Genomic DNA, 17,781 nt, shown 5'->3' on the forward strand with positions numbered 1-17,781 from the left:
AAGTGGGAAATGGCCACGCCAACAAGTTGTGGCAGTATCAGAAGCAAACTAAGGCTGCTCCAGAGAAGACAAGAAATGGGGAATAGATGCTTATCAGGCAGTGTCAAGAGTGATGCAAAGAGGGATGGGGCAAAGGGCAGTGTCAAGAGTGATGCAAAGAGGGACGGGGCAAAATGGATTTCCATGATGTGTTCCCATGACTGGCACGGTGTGAGAGTGCAGGTCAGACTTAATAAGCCTATCAAGGGAAGAGGACTACTGACCCTGGCCTCATGGGTGAGGTGAGCTCACTACCATGTGAACTAATGGGCCTGGCATTATCTATACTCCTTCCAGCACCAATCACTGCCAACAACTTTTCAACAGCTCTGCAAACACCTGCTAAGAACTTCTGTTGGGAACCACTCTCCATGTTTGTTTGTTTGTAGAAAGGGAGTTGAGCTGGAGAAAATGCTGTCAATGAGATCATATAGCCTGTCACTTTTGTACCTCATCATTCCGGGCAGCCACTAGTTAATCCAAACACAGTAATTCTTTCCATTACCACATAACTAATTTTTCTGGAAAAACAACACTGTTTGAAAGTGGAGAGGCTAAGGAGAAAAGGAATAAAAACAAACAAATGAACAAGACCTCTCTTGTTTTTCCTCATAAAAACATGCCACCCAGGCAGTGCAACCCAGGGACAGGTCTGCCAGCCTATACCCCCATCTTTCCCTTCCACATGTGCAAAAACATCTCAGTGTTCTCCTAATCCTCGAGCAAAGCTCATGCATTTGAAGAGCTTTTGGAGACCCCTGGCAAAGTGTAGTGTTCTATTTGTAAGCGGAGCCAGGATTATTCCGATGTCAGCTTCTGCTTCCACTCGAGTCCCTGATACTGCCCGCACAAAGCTCTGGATCTTATTTCAAGAATTCATTTGCTCCAATTTTGTCTCCTACCTGAGGTCTCGACCCTTAGCTGAATTACGATTAGTTGCCCTGAGGATCTTGGAGGGGATTCATTTCAGAGGAAAATGCCTTCTGCTAGGCAGTGCCAATCTAGCTTGTAGTTAGCATCTATGAATTTCAGCTCTGAGAATGGCCTCTGCTAATGTAGCCCAGAGAAATCTGTCTTGTAGGATGGTCCATATTTGCTGTACTTTAGACAGGCCTCTCCATAATCCTGAAATTGTTTCTCCCAAATCTCATTTTTAAAACAATCACTGCTGAAAGTTTTCTTCCAAAGCCGCCTTGAGAATTTCTTCTTGAAACAAGAATAATGATTGCTTTTCTGAAAAATGCAGGCTGCAAAACGTGGCAGCTGAGGTGCAAGACTGAGGGGTGTGAGGTGGGAGTCCTCCTCTGGGCTGGGTGCCTGATTGGTTGAGAAAAAGGGGCAGTGATCAGGGGGTCTCAGTTTTCATTCTCATCTGTGAAATGGGACGGTATTATTTTTCTTCTGTATCTTTTTAGGATTGGGTATGGTACCACATTGAATTAATATTTTTGCTCTCTGGAGAAACAGATGCACTTAGAGAATGATCTTCTTATGAAGTGTACCTTTTCTTTGTCAAGACTGCTACACTTCATTGGCAGGGGAGGGGGTTATTCTGTTATCTTTACCACTGGGTACAACACTGAGGAAACTGGGATATTTAGAAGTGCAAACCACTATAGGTCAGGACTAATCATGTTTGATAATGAATTCTTTTTAGCAAAAAGTTTACACTGTAATACAATGGGAAAGTAATTTATTAAGAAGTGCCCTTGGAAATAGAAAGGAATAACGCATCTCTGCAGATGTGTCACTTAACCACCCGAGGTGAGTGGGGACAAGGCTGCACTGTGGCCCAGATATGGGGTCTTGTCCCTCTCCTGCAACCAGCTAGCTGTGTGCTCCTGGTTAAGTCTGCCTACTGCTCCAGGCCTCGGGCTTCCCATCTGTAAAATGAGCAGGTTGAGTTACACAGTGGTTTTCACATACTTTTTTTAGCAGTGGAACTCCCCCAGTGAATACTTTTTCAGAAAGTAAATACAGACCAGGCCGGGAGAGGCACCTGAACCCCACTTGTACCTGTGTGGTTCTCCATACTTCTCATGGCATTTCCTGAGACTTCTCTGGGGCCTCTGCTGCTCTGAGAAGCAGGCACAAAGTCACTGGCCTAGATGATCTTGAAATTCTTTTCCAACTGAACAAGGAGAGATGCTTGTTTCAAATCTGGCTGAGGTCTGGTTTACTCCATGTCTGAAGGATGGATGCCCTATCATGCCCAGAGGGGGATCCTGCTGAGTGCTGCAAGCCCAACCCAGGGCAGCTGATGCTTCAGAAAAACAGGTTACAGGGACCTGAGCCTGAAAACACAGATGTGGACCAGCACCAGTCACTGCAGGAACTGCAGTGTCTTCCACAGCCACATCTGTCTTGCTGGCTGAAGATGGCCCTGCTGCTGGTGATGGTTTTCTGTATGCATGGGTAGCTACCATACATTCCCTCCCTCCCTCCTCATGCATCTATTCACTCATTCACAAACATTTACTAATCACCTCCTTCTAGACCACAAGTGGTCTAGTGGGGGAAGACTGACAATGAATAAACAGCTCAACAAATAGCCATGTAACCGCAGCATGGTGAATAATGGTAGTGGTGCGGTCTAAATGACGATGGGATGAGGGGAGCCAGCCATTGGAAGAGCTGGGAAGAGGGCGTTTAGGCAGAGGAAGAGCACAGGATCCCGAGGCAGGACAGAGCATGGTGTGTGCTGTGCTCCAGGACAGAGAGCCCTGCTGTGGCTGGGTCTTTGGGGAGTGTGAGAGAGTGAGCGCAGCCCTCACTGCCACTGCTGTGGCCCTGAGAAGGAGTACAACAAGGAGCCTGCTCAGAGCAGGCAGCCCGTACCGAGGGAAGGCTCAGGTGTTTGTCCCCAGGTGGCGGAGGCTGTTTATGCTGCAGAAAATCAATTTATCACTTGAGCAGTTCGCTCATTTTTTCCCCTTTCTACTGCCCAGCTGTGAGCCCTTGGCTTGTGGGTGGCAGCCCACACTGGGACAAGGATGAGGTTGGGAGAGGAGGCTGGGAAAGGGAAAGCAGAAGAGAGGAAGCAAGAGGCAGAAGTGGAGCCAGGGTCTGCATGCTGAGTCCACAGGCCTAGGGATGCCGCTCCACGGCCTGTGATTCTGGGCAAATTACTTAGCCCTCCTCATCTGAGAGGAGGGACCCCAAGACTTCCTTCAGAGGCTGCTGTCAAGAATAAATGAGAGAATATATGGGCCTGGCATATTGAGCTTCTCCCCAAAATGGGGGCTGCTATTATAAAGAGAGGAGTGAAGGGACAGGGAGATATTTTAGGCAGAGGATGAGACCAGAGACCGTTTGCTCAGTGTTTTACAGTTTGCAAAAATCTTCTTCCCTACAGAAAGAAAAGACATACCTGCACCCACACATCCATCCTGTGCAAGCACCTCTGTACACTCATCCCTGACTCCCCTTCCTGCACACCAACCATAAGTAACGTCCACAACAGAAATGACACCAAGTTCAGATGTCTATGTTTAATGTTCACTCTGCACCAGGCACTGTCCTAAGCACTTGATAGACATCTATTAACTCATTTGACAGTCACAGCCACCTAAGAGGTCGTAGGTACTATTGTGATCCCATTTGATAGATGAGGGAACTAAAGTTCAGAAAGGGGAAGTGACTGGGTCAAGGTCACAGAGACAGTGTGTGGCAGGGCCGGGATCAGAGATATAGATATTTCCAGGCTCTCTGCCAAACAGCAGGACTACGGGACGAGGAAGGCACACCCCTACCATCAGCAGGCTCAGAGGCCTTGCTCTGTGGACACAGATAAATCTCATATAGTGTGCTCGAGGTTTACTGTTAGTACTTCCAGGGTGGAAGTACTAAGAAAACTGAAGAACCAGGCTCTGATCATGCATCAAACATGTAGTAAGCACCTGCTGTATGCCTAAGGAGCTGGGATCGGTGGTGAACAGGACCAATGTGGTGGTCCTTGCAATCAGAATAGACAGTCTAGTAGGAGAGGCACACAACACACCAATGTTCACACAAATACGTATTTTAATTTCACCTGTGATAAGTTGTAAGGGAAGGGAAGGAAATGTAAAGGGTAGCATGAGAATGAGTGTATGTCAAGAGTTAGGGAAGACTTTATAGACCGGGTAAGAACTGAGTTAAATGTCTACACACATACACACACACACACACACCCTCTCTCTCTTTCTGTCTCTCTGAGGCCTCTGTACTAAAGGCGTGTAATTAAGAGCGTGGTATTAAAATGGGGCGATGGGCAGGTGAGCCGCTCCTGAAACTGTCAGCTGCAATTATTCTGGAGTGCACGCATAGTCCCTCTCTTCACTGCTTATTAGTGCCTCTGCAAGAAGGTGAGCAGAGGAAGGGGCTTCTCTTAATTTTGCTGCAATTGGTGAAAGCTTTGATGCAAAGAATAAGCTTGAGGCCACTGGCTGAAGGGCAATTTCTTCTTGGATTTCACTTTTGGCCCCATTTCTGTGTCTCTTAAACCCAAGACTGAGAGTTATTCCAGAGGGTAGGACTCACAGCTAAGAGGCTCTGGATGTAGCTAAGATCACATGCTTGGGGCCAGATAGACATGGTTCGGTCGCCACATTACTATCTGAGAGCTGTGACCAAGGGTAAGCCACTTAACTTCTCTGGGTCTCAGTTTTCTCATCTGTAAAACGGTGTGCTAGACACTGCAATCCCAGCTGGACTTACTTGACATCTCCAATCCACTTCTCCCTTTCCTAACTCACCAAAGAGGCCACAAACCAAAACACTCACATTCCCTGCCTTCCTTGCAGATAGGGGTGCCCAGATGTCAGGGATCTATCTGGCTGTGAGTCTACAGGACACTTTCCTGAATTAGAAGGCAAAACCTTGACAGATGAAGGCTTTGTGCCCTTGGTTCTCCACCCTTTTACCTGCCCGAAAGGCAGACTTGCCAGAGGTACCATTTTGTGACCATGAGGATGAGGAAGCAGAAACAAGAAACAGCCTGGCTCTTGGATGACAGCTCTGAGCAGCCAGTTATACCAGTCCTGGAGCTCTTGTTATGCAATATTTAATAAATAGATAGAGACAGATAAGTGAATGAATCCTTACACTTGTTTGAGCTATTGTTTATCAAGTTTTCTGGTTTTTTTTTTTTTTTTTTTCCAGTTAATACATTTCTAAACAGATACACAGCGGTAAAAATAGCAGCCACTTCATGAGTTGTGAGGATTAAATGAGAAAATGTGTGCACAGTGCAAGGTCCAGGCATTCAGCCAATGATGGCCTATATGTTGACGCTGCTAAAGAAGGGAAAACCTGCCATCCCTTTGGTGAGTCGCCAGATGAAGCACAGCGGGTGGGAGGCTTGGTGGGACAGATCCTACCTCGATCACTGAAGTCATCGACCAGCACAATCTCAGCGACCAGCTCTGGGGGCGAGCGGTTGAGCACACTGTGGACAGTGCGGAGGAGGGAGGACCAGCCTTCGTTGTGGAAGGGGATGATGATGCTTGTGTTGGGAAGTGTCTCCAGGTAGCGCTTGCTGTTGCAGCTAGAGGGAAACACAAGGGGAGGCAGAGGACAGGGTCAGCTCTCCTCCTGCCAAGAGAACTCAGTTACAGGGTTTGGCTAACTGCAAATCCCACTTCCTCTCCAGTCGTTAGGGAATGAGCGAAATCCAGGGAGACCTTGGTCACATAGGAACTTCTACATGACATCCCAAAGTTGTACCTCTAATCTCTGCATATACACCACACAGGGATATGTACAAAAGACCTCCCTGATTTTGAATAGTCGTGATTTCATGCGGAGGACAGCCCTTCAGTAACACTCTGGCCTCTCTGTCCAGCTGTGATATTGTGATTTATAATAAGAACTACAGACTTTGGTCTTTGTCCTTGGTTCCTGGCACAGAGCTTCTAAAACTTGTCACTTCCTAAGCAACAGGGGTGCCAGGAAAATCTTATGTTCTAATATTTCATCTTTGACCCCAGTTCCTGACACAGAGCTCCTAAATCTCTTGGTGTTTTCTGGGTGACAGATGCATCTTTTGTTCTAATGAGGTGACTCTTGGTGGGCTCCAGGAGGCGGGGTGGTCACCAGAAAGAACATGCCATGACTAGAAGCTTAGAACTCTTAGCCCCACCCCACCGTCCTCCAGGAAGGGGACAGCAGCTGGAGACTGTGATGATAATTAATCATGTCCATGTGATGAGGCCTCCACAAGAACGTGGGAGGTCCTTCCCACAGACCCCGCCCTATGCAGCTCTTCATCTGGTTGTTCATTTGTATCCTTTCTAATATCCTTCATAATAAACTGGTGAAGGTGTCCCCCTGAGTTCTGTGAGTCACTCTGGCAGATAATCAAATCCAAGGAGGGGAACCACCAATTTACACCCAACTGGTCAGAATTACCCCAGGCCTGGATTTGCAAATGGCATCTGAAGGTGGGGGGTGAGGGATAATCTTGTGGGACTAAGCCCTTTACCTGTGGGATCTGACTCTAACTCCAGGCAGGTAGTGTCAGAATTGAATTGAATCACAGGACAGCAGGCTGGTGTTGGAGAATTGCTTGTTGGGGAGCCCCTCTCCCTACCCTACACATTTGGTCACAGAAATATTCTGTGTTGCATGTATGAATAGAGAGGGAAAAACAGTGAGTTTGTTTTTTCCTATTATACATTCCTCTCCAATGGAGGAGAAATGATTTATCCATGAGTTTGGAAGAATAAACTGGGCTTCAATGGCTCAGTCCCTCCTCTTTCTCTCCCTGGGCTCTAGTCTCCATCATGGTAAGCTTAGGGGTGGAAGGCCCTGCCCCTTGTGCATCTTTCATACCATTATAACACCCAGAAGAATTGACATTGTTCCTTAATATCATCAAATATCTAGTTGGTGTGCAAATTTCCCTGATCTTATGTCTTTCTATAGTTGGTTTAAAACAGGATCAAAACAAGGTCCACATACTGCGTACAGCTCATGGGTCTCCTAAGTCTCTTTTACACATAAACTTATGCCCTCTTTTTTTTTTTTTTTTTTTTTTCCCTTCGATTTATTTGTTGAAGAAACTGGGCCATTTATCCTATAGGAGTCCCCACAATCTGCATTTTGCTGCTTGCATCTCTGTGGTATCCTTTAAACTGTTCCTCTGTCTGTCCCCCTTTAGTTCTTGTAAACTGCTAGTTAGATCTCTAAGCTTGACCTAATTCAATAAGCTATTCTGACAGCCTCTTCAAAGATGGTGGTACAGGGATCCCTTAGGAGACACACTGTGTGCAGTTGTCTTTCCTTTTGTGATAATCGATGCCTAAATATTTTATTTCATCAGGAGTTTGAAAAATGATTACATTCTAATTCTATTACTCCATCTTCATTTACCAGCTGAAATTATTCTATAGAGAAAAATTTACCACATCAACTATTTGTTCACTCCAAAGTATAGGAAAGGCAGGGTAAATTCTTGATTCTTTACAAGTCTTTAGAATGAGTTGGTTACCTAGCATCCTCCAAAGATGGTCAATTATGTTAACTCACAAATGGACACATAATTAATGTGTTTCAATCCAATGCAGTTCTTATTCTTACTGGTTCCCAAATAAACCCATCTTTAGCCAAAAGGAGTCTTCTCAGGTTGACTCCTGAGTCCTTCAGACATGACCAGAGTACTGATAGCTTCCTTGTTTTATGATAAAAGACATGAAAAGATTCCCCAGACTTAACTTGCACATTTCCTGCCCTAACCTGGAATCAGCCATTCTGCCAAGGAACCTTTAATCCTTAATATCATCAATATCACCATTTGGATACTGCAAAATGAGCACTAAGGGTGTTCCTTACCACTAGGTTGGTTATAGTTTCTATGCCTTTCCAGTGGTCAGAACTACAAATACATTTTATTGGCCGGGCACGGTGGCTCATGCCTGTAATCCCAGCACTTTGGGAGGCCAAGGCGGGCGGATCACAAGGTCAGGAGATCGAGACCATGATGAAACCCCGTCTCTACTAAAAAATAGAAAAAAATTAGCCGGGCGCAGTGGCAGGCGCCTGTAGTCCCAGCTACTCGGGAGGCTGAGGCAGGAGAATGGCGTGAACCCGGGAGGCGGAGCTTGCAGTGAGCCAAGATTGCGCCACTGCACTCCAGCCTGGGCGACAGAGCGATACTCCGTCTCAAAAAAAAATAAAAAAATAAAAACAAATACATTTTATTTTATTTTTTTGAGACAGGATTTCACTCTGTCACCCAGGCTGAAGTGCAGTGGCACAATCTCGGCTCAATGCAACCTCCATCTCCCAGGCTCATGCCGTCCCACCTCAGCCTCCCAAGTAGCTGGGACTATAGGTGCACGCCACCCTGTGCCTGGCTAATTTTTGAATTTTTTTGTAGATACAAGGTTTCGCTAAGTTGCCCAGGCTGGTACAAATATATTTTAAACAATACATTATGAGTTTAAGCAGAAATTTTATATTTAACATATAGAATTACTGAGTTTTACTGAACTCTAATTTTATATTGTATCTCCTTTGTATTGAGATATAATTCACACACCATAAAAGTTACTCTTTTTTAATGTAGTAGTTCTTAATATATTCACAGAGTTGTGCAAGTATAACCATTATCTAATTCCACAACATTTTCATCACTCCTAAAGAAACCCTGTGTGTACTAGCGGTCATTCCCCATCTTCCCCTCCTGCCAGCTAGCTGCTAACAATCCCTAATCTGCTTTCTGTGTTCATGGATTTTCCTATCCTGGACATTTTATATAAATGGATTCATATTTGAGGCTTTTTGTGTCTGGCCACACTTAGTGTAATGTTTTCAAAGTTCATCCATGTTGTAGCATGCATCAATGTTTCATTTCTTTTTCATAGCTGAATAATAGCCCATTGTATTAATTCACCACATTTTATTTATCTATTCATCAATTAATGGATACTTGGGCTGTTTCCCCCTTTTGCCTATTATGAATAATACATGAATATGAACATTCATGTGCAAGTTTTTATGTAGACATTTTTTCAATTCTATGGGTACACAACAAACAGCAGAACTGCTGGGTCAAAGGTAACTCCATTTTTAACTTTGTAAGGACCTGTCAAATGGTTTTCCAAAGTGATAACACCATTTCACATTCCCACCAGCAACGTGAAATGAGATTTCCAATTTCTCCATATCCTCACCAATGCATGCTATTGTCCACCTTTTTTATTATAGCCATCCTAGTGAGTGTGAAGTGGTATCTCCTTATCATTTAATGACTAATGATGCTGAGTATCTTTTCATGTCTATTGGCCATTTGTACAACTTCTCTGGAAAAATGGCTGGTAAATGTATATTTTACTTTCAATTTTTTTTGCAAGTGTATAGAAATACAATTGATTTTTGTATATTAATTTTGCATCCTGCAATCTTGCTAGCACATTTATGAGCTCTAATAATTTTGTATAAATTCCTTAGAATTTCTTATGTACAAGACAACGTCACCTACAAATATAGGTAATTTTACTTATTCCTTTCCCATATAGATGCCTTTTTATTTCTTTTTCTTGTCTAATTGTCTTGGCTAGCGACTCCAGTACAATGCTAAACAGAAGGCAAGAGCAGACATCCTTATCTTGTTCCTGATCTTAGGAGGAAAAGCATTCTGTCTCTCACCAGTTAGCAAGATGTTAGTGTGGGTTTTTCACAGATGCACTTTATCAGCTTGGAGCAGTTCCCTTCTATTCCTAGTTTGTTGAGTGTTTTAATCCTGGAAAAAGAAGTGTTGGATTTCATCAAATGCTTTTTTTTTTTTTTTTTTTGCATCTACTGAGATGATCATGTCAGTTTTGTCCTTTATTTTATTAATATGATGTATTTACATTGATTTTCATATACTGAACCAGTCTTCCATTCCTGCAACATCCTACTTGGTCATAGTGTATAACCTTTCTTATACGTTGCTGAATTTGGTTTGCTAGTATTTTGTTGAGAATTTCTGCATCAATACTCACAAGGGACACTGGTCTATAGTTTTCTTGTTATGTCTTTGTCTGATTTTATTGTGTCTCTTTTGCTAAAAATATGAATTCTTAACATTAATATAGCTACTTATTTGCTTTTTTCTACAATATATAATAGTTTCAGAAAACAATACCAATATTATGGCTAAGAATATGATTACAGAAAAGTTATTTGTCTCCAGCATACATATATAACTAGGAACCTACAGTCAAATTTTTATGTATTTGAGCCATTTGAAACAACTCCTCTCTGCATGGTTAGGCCACCAACTCACACACATTGGGCTCATTTATTTCATTTAGCTCTTTATTTTTAGGGGTTGCTTTCTGCATTTAGTTTAGACTTAATCTTGTTTTTATAATTATATTAAATATTCATATGGTTCCCAAGTCAAATCCAAAAACCAAGTAATGCAAAGATTTCTGGCTTTTATCTATATATCTTCCATCTTGATTTTTCCCTCCTTCTAAGACTCCATTTTATTTTATGGTTGATCCTTGCATTCTTTCTTTCTAAGCAAGTCTATTTGGTCACACCAAGATCATTTTACAGAAATAAAATTTATCAATTTGATTTCAATAAGCTCTATGATTTAGCTTTAGGTGAGAAGAGGAGTAAGAGGAGGGCAGCAACTTACTGAATTCTAAAACAGTGATTTGGAAAGTGATAGCATCACCGAGAGCTTCTTGTTAGAAATGCAGATTCTCTGGCCACCCCAGACCACTTGAATCAGAAAGTCTCAGGTTGGGGCCCAGCAATTTTTATTTTATCAGCCTCCCTGGGTGACTTTGATGCCCATTCAAACCTGAGAATCGTTACCCCAAAATATTCACATCCATAACTGGTAGATATTGGGTTCCCTGGGAACAGATCCTGAGGTGAAAATTGATTTTTGATGGCTTCTTGGGGAGCACTCTGGGGAGATTCACCTGTAAGGAGGTGAGACAGGCAGAGGAGTGAGGAAGAGGCTGCCCCCATGTGGCTGCATTTGAGCCCCCGGCCCATTTTTACCAGGAACTCTGTAGCTGAGAAGGCCTTTCTAGGTGGTCCTAGAGTGAGACAAGGGGCCTGGCCTTTATATCCAAGCATCAATTAGTCATTGGGAGGGGGCATCACCTTGAGCAAGGCTGTCTAGGGCAATTCCCGGTGGGAAGCACAGCTGTGAGCTGCCCATTGTCCCTCCTGCCAGCAGCTGGGGACACTGCATCTGCACAGAGCGCTGCCTCATCACTCAACACTGACAGAACTCCACATGGAAGGCATGATTACCTTCCCCGGGTTACACGCAATGAGCCTGAAGCACAGAGATGGTGTAGAAATGTATGTAGTCACACAGCTAGAAACAGTAGACTCTGAACCTGGTACTCACCCCAGAGCCTGCCCTCTCAACCATGAGGCTGACATCCACAGGCCACTTTCACATCCAAATTTTCACCAGAGCCCCAGGGAGCAGGCAAGGCAGGGCTTCCATCCCCATTTCACAGAAGGTGGTGAGGCTCAAGGCAGAGGAGGCAGCCAGGGAAGGTGGAATTCTCAGTGCTGCGGCACTCCACAGTGTAACACAGCCCTACCCCCGTAATGGGGCTTGAAGCACTGAACATCGTAGGGGGTGGTAGCAGCTCTGCCTGCCATACCTGGTTTCAGTACCTGACAGGATCTCAGGTAATGCTCAAGACAAGCCTGTGAGGAGGAAGGAATGCTGAGGGAGGCTCAGCGAGGCGAAGGAACCTGCTGAGGTGGAGAAGCACCAAAAAATGGAGCTTCCTCTTGGTTCTTCGAATGTGAGCAGGGGTTCCCTTGACCTCCCTGTCCACACCTGCCCTCCTACATACATCACCTGACTGCCCGGCTGGCTGCTCCTCATACCTCCACATCCTAGCTTGAAGGTTGCCTCCTCACAGAAGTCTTTCCTGGCCCCTGCTTCTCCAGCTGTAGGTAGGTCCCTCCTGATATTCCGTCCCAGGCATCAGCCAAAACTATGGTCCAAAGGCCAAATCCGGCAGCCTGTTTTTGTGTGACCCTCAAGCTAAAATGACTTTTACATTTTTTTTTTTTGAGATGGGGTCTTACTCTGTTGTCCAGGCTGGAGTATGGTGGTGCAATCATAGCTCACTGCAGTTTCAAACTCCTGGGTTCAAATGATCCTCCCACCTCAGTCTCCTGAGTAGCTGGGACTACAGGTGGGTGCCACCACGCCAGACTAACTTTTAGATTTTTAACAAAACAAAACAACATACAAATCAAAGTAAATTATGCAATAGAGACCCCATGTGGCCCGCAAAGCCTGTAACATTTACTATCTGGCCCCTTACAGAAAAAGTTTGCTGAGCCCCATTTAATCTCCTAGCACCCTATGCTTCTCTTCATTGCACTTTATATATTTTATCTGGGAGTTTACTTGTCTGTCTTCTTCCCTAGAATATAAGCTCCATGATGAGGGACATTTTTATGCTTAGCCTAGCACAGTATCAGGCACACAGTCTCTGATCAATAAATATTTGCTGAATGAATAAATGATACCAGAGTTCAACTTCAGTCTTTTTATACCATATCCCAGGTTCTTTTGTCTACGTGTCTCTTGTTTTGTAGCTGTAGGGCAGTGTGATTCCCTTGCAGGAAATGCTCTTGCCCTTGCCTGCAGGGAGGCCAGGGTCCAGGCAGGAGGGGGAGTCTCAGGAATTGTACCAACATGGTGAGCTCTGGCTGAGGACATCAGCTCCTTTGGGAGGATAGGGAATTTTCCCAGGGCCCAGAAGAGGGAACTTGAGGACCAGGCAGGCTCAGAAAGAACAATTGCTCACCTGTGTCTCCAGCCAGAAACCAGGTGTGGTAAGCAGAGTAGCAGCCCCCAAGGATGACCATACCCTAATCCCTGGAACCTGTGAACATGTGTACCTTATGTAGCAAAAGGGGCCTTGCAGACATGATTGAGGTTAAGGACCTGGAGATGATTGAGGTTAAGGAGCCAGGATTATCTACATGGTCCCAATGTAATCACAAGGGGTCTTTGAAAGCAGAGAACCTTTCTGTCTGCATTAAAAGATGAGACAGAAGAAGTAGAGATTTGAGCTACAAGAGGGACTCCACCCATGGTTGCTGCCTCTGAAGATGGAGGAAAGGGGTCGTGAGCCCAGGAAGGTGGGCAGCTCTTAGCAGCTGGGAACAGTCCTCAGCTGAAAGACAGCCAGGGAACAGGAGCCTCAGTCCTCAACACAGACAAGCAAGGTTCCCCTAGAGCCTCCAGAAAGGAAGGCAACCCTGCCACTGACACCTTGATTTTAGCCTGGTGAGACCCACGCATGTTGTATTTCTGACCTACAGAACTGTAAGAATACCTCTATGTTGTTTAAAATGGTAAGAATACATTATGCGTTGTGTTGTTTAAGCTTCCAGATCCATGGTAATTTGCTATGGCAGCTATAGAAAACAAATACACGAGGAGTTGTCCTTGATACTCTTTTGTCCAGGGTGTAAACATCATTTGCAAACATTTAAAAAGTGGAAGATTCCACACAAAACCCCTCATTTCTGGTTTTTCTTAAACTTGGGCAACACTGACCCCAGAGTCTCATGCAACAGCAATGGGCTGGAGGTGACAGCGGGTGCCCCTCTCTAGGGGCAGGTGCTCTCCAGACACTTCAGCTCTCCCCACAGCCTCACACCAGGGCAGCTTCAGCTGTTTCATTCCCTCATGTTAGCTCCCAGATCCCTGGTGATGCTGGAATCTGAGAGCCTGGAAGTAAAAAGCCTCAAGGGAAGGGGCTCCAGAGACTGGTAACAAGTTCTGGGGGTGGCCAGGTGCAGTGGCTCACACCTGTAATCACAGCACTTTGGAAGGCTGAGGCAGGAGGATCACTTGAGCTCGTGAGTTCAAGACAGCCTAAGCAATATAGTGAGACCTCATCTACAAAAATAAAAAATAAAAAATAAAAAAAACAACAATTAGCGGGTGTAGTGGTGGGCACCTGTAGTTGTAGCTACTTGGGAGGCTGAGGTGGGAGGATCATTTGAGCCTGGGAGGCAGAGGAGGTTGCAGTGAGCCAAGATCGTGTCACTGCACTCTGTCTCGGTGACAGAGCAAGACCCTGTCTCAAGGAGAAAAAAAAAAAAGTTTTGAGGAGAAACTTGTGACATCTCAGGGCAATGCATGTAACAACAACATCTCTTTGTAGGCCACTGCAATCTACTGCTCAACTGTCAAAATGGGCAGGAGTCACTTTGTAACTTACTTTGAAACGCATCAAAACATATAGTGGATTGAGGAGTGGAGAGAGGGTTAGATGGATAGAGATGTGATCCAGTAAGTAAACCAATGCTAATTATGGACATGATGGGAACATGGGTGTTCACTGAATAATTCTTTCAACTTTTCTGTATGTCTGATGATTTCAGAAAGAAATGCTGGGGGAAAAAAAACAGGTCAGAGTCCAGGACTTCTTAGTTTCAAATTATACCTCTGCTAGAGGCACAAAGGGAAACTGTGGGAGGGCAGATATGCCTTTGCCCTGACTTCACCATTACATCTGGCAGAGAGCTCATTCCATCGTGTGAACAAGACTCCTCTGATTCCAGTAGTCCAGTTCTGATGGAAAAGTCAGCCTGTCTCCCTTTGGGACCTTCCAGACATCCTTCACATCCTCTCTTGCTCTACCATCTTGCTGGCCTCTTTTTATTCAGTCCCCACACAGCCTTCCTCTGCCCCTTCCCCTCCTCTCTAATCCTTTTGATCATTTCAGCCAGCATTCTCTGGGAATCTGCTCCAACTTCATTATGTTGGCCTTCACAAATAAATGAAAGCACCCCTTCTTAAAAATCCCCTTTCCTTAACTCGGCTGAATCCTTCGTGGCCAAGAAAGACTGGTGATATCTGGTTTTCTACAAAAGTTCCTGTCTTAACATCTAATTTCACAGGAGGCTTGCTTGATTGAAGCAGGGTTGGGAGTGGGGTGGGGTGTTAGCTGTAATAAATTGCCTGGGGTCCACAGGTGAAATACAATATAGCTATTACACATTAGAAAGCCCTCACTCACTCCAGGCCCAGAGCCGGGCCCCACAGCCTGCAGTTAGACACACAAACACCATCATGCATTAAGGGAAGTAGACAAAGCCACAATAGACTAAATTCACTTCTAATTTAATTCAATCATGGAATTAAAGATTATTCAGAACTCAAATAAAAGGCTCAGCTTGGATCACAGCCCTGAACGTGTGCCTGTCTTTACAATTTTTTTTGATCTCTCTTTCTCTCCCTCCTCTATCCATCCAGTCATTTCCTAAATAAACACAAAACTTAAATTCGACGTTTGCCATGAGCACTAGTCATTAGTTTGGTCCCAGCTTCGTAGAGGTTCTTTGTTTAAACAAAAAAATTATGTGACCTGCTCAAATTAATCTCTCCAGGATCCAGCAGGGTACCTGGCTCTATAGACCTGCCCACAAGCCACCTTCCAGTCCAGAGCCCAAGCAAAGCCCCTTTTCTCTGCCTCTTATTAGGCCACAGATCACAGCAGACAAAGGGGATCTGGGGACTGCACATAAGAAAATAGAAAGCCGCTACTCATACCAGTGACACTCCCATCTTAGCAGCTCCACTTAAGACCTGTCTACATGTTGTGTTTTAGGATCTCAACACTGGATGGTGGAGTGTGCCCTCTTCCTTTGTGTATGATAAATAAGAAGCATCCTTTTGTCCACATGTCCTCAGAAAGCAGCCACAGGAAAACGGGCCTAGGGCAATGCTCCCATTGCAAAGAGGCTGGGCATGGCTACCACCGTGGGCCAGGCAAGATAACCTCTGCTTCCTCATGACTTATGCCTGACAGTTTAGAGAGCACGTTTCCTTCTCTCTCCTCTAATCTGTACCATATTCAAATAAGGTAGATGAAGCAGGGCGTGTTAACCCCATTTTCCAGATGAGGAAAATGGAGCTCAGAGGGGTAAATGACTTGGATTCGGGCCTCAAATCCAGGTAGCATTTATTTAAAATAACATATTTTTTAAAATTTCAAAAGTGGTCATTGCTAAGCACAAAAGTCTGGAAGACACAGCGAGGCTCAAAGGAAAACTGACAACAGCAAACATACTGTTCTGCTGCTAACATGTGGGGCTGGCCTCTGCTAAACATTCGGGGTGTGTCCTCTCTGTGTTCTCCTCTGCACACGTGCATTTGTCTTTACAACATGGCATACAGCACACGGACTCTTCTGTGTCCTCCCCCTGCTTCCCCCGCCCCAGATGGCATTCAGGTCTTTGTGGGCTTCTAGATGCAGCGTGATCTCCTGAGATGCTTGGAAGAGTCTCTCTGGGGTCAGGACCGGGCAGAGTGATGGCCCAGCAGAGGGTCAAAGCAATGGCACTCTGAAACTTCCAGCACACAGCCTCAATGTTGAGGCCCTCTTGAATCAATACTTCAGACCCCAAAAGGTACTGTGAAAGAAGAGACTTCTGTGGAGTTTAGAATCTTACAACTGAGAGTTGGTGGAAACATTTTCTCTGCTGCAAAAGCACTTTCACTGTCCTTTGGTTTATGGTCTGATTAGGTTCCGAGCCTGCCTGTGCAAAGCTTAGTGAGAGGTGTACAGCACAGGGACAAAGAGACACAACTGGGGATGTTCATTGACACACACTGAAATAGTGAAAAGAGCAGAAACAGTGAATGTCCACCAATAGGGGAAGATGAAATAAAAGATGAAAAATTCAAACGATGGAATACTGATAAGCAGTTAAAAAATAAGGCAGAAAGCCAACAATGACAATAATAGAAAACAGCTGTTGAGGATTTCCAATATGCCAGACAGTGCTGTAGGCACTAAATATGCATTAAGTCATTTAATTGTCAAAATAATCTTATAATGTAGGGAATATAATTCTCATCACAAAGAAGAAGAAACAAGCTACAGAGAAGAAACTTGCCTATAGTCAAATAGCTGGCAAAGAATGAAGCCCAGATTTAAACCCATCTGTCTTTTATATATATTAGTATTTTATAGGGATAATTTATCAATCCTATTAATTGTATCAGCACAAAAGAATGACTAGGTAAAAAACAAATATTGAGGAAACTAAGTAGGTGTTTGAAATTATGGCTTCCAGCCTTTGCTCTGCCATGCAACAATCCAAGTCAACAATCCATGCAACTGAGGTCCCAGCTGGACCTCAGTTTCCCTTTATGTCAATGAGGGAATGGGCAAGTCTGCATGTCTTCTCTTTCTCTTGGTAGCAGCAACCTGATTTTCCTTGGGGAATCTCCTACACCTCACCTGTAGAGGGCTGGGGTGGAGCTGACTCCTTCCTTGCCTTGAGGGTGGGCAAAGGAGCCTGGCTTAGCCAGTCACAGCATCTCACCTCTCCAGCCCTGTTATAAGTAGGTTGAAGACAGGCACACCTGCAAATCAGAGAAAGTCTTTGCTGAAACAACTGGGAAAGACACAAGCTCTTTTCTGTTGAGATTGAACATGGGAGAATATATATCTGGTCTTCCTGGGGCAACCATGTGGACTGTTCCTTGCCTCAGAATGAAGTTAACAGAGTAGAAAACAGAGCCAAGAGTTGGAGAGAGAGATTCCTATTGGCATCAGTTGGGGACCTGGATCCAGCTATGGCTGAAGCCAAGGTCTATTCCTGGCCTTTTCAGTTATATAAACCAATACATTTTCTTTTCTTAAGTCAGTTTGAGTTAGGTTTTTTGTCACTTGCAACTAGAATAATCTTTGCTGATATAACTAGATAATCTCTAGGTATATTCAGTCAAATGAATCTGTTTTG

At 44.5% G+C, this 17,781-nt stretch overlaps 1 protein-coding gene across 1 annotated transcript in view; it reads right to left on the reverse strand.

Annotated features, from left to right (window-relative positions):
* Positions 1 to 17,781, reverse strand: part of GALNT10 (polypeptide N-acetylgalactosaminyltransferase 10) — a 230,470-nt gene that overhangs the window by 86,699 nt on the left and 125,990 nt on the right. Inside the window, exon 4 of the mRNA XM_008015086.3 lies at positions 5,400 to 5,566. Coding sequence (XP_008013277.1) covers positions 5,400 to 5,566 — 167 coding nt within the window. The remainder of the gene's footprint in view (positions 1 to 5,399; positions 5,567 to 17,781) is intronic.

This window comes from Chlorocebus sabaeus, chromosome 23, assembly GCF_047675955.1.
Source record: "Chlorocebus sabaeus isolate Y175 chromosome 23, mChlSab1.0.hap1, whole genome shotgun sequence".
Taxonomy (NCBI): domain Eukaryota; kingdom Metazoa; phylum Chordata; class Mammalia; order Primates; family Cercopithecidae; genus Chlorocebus; species Chlorocebus sabaeus.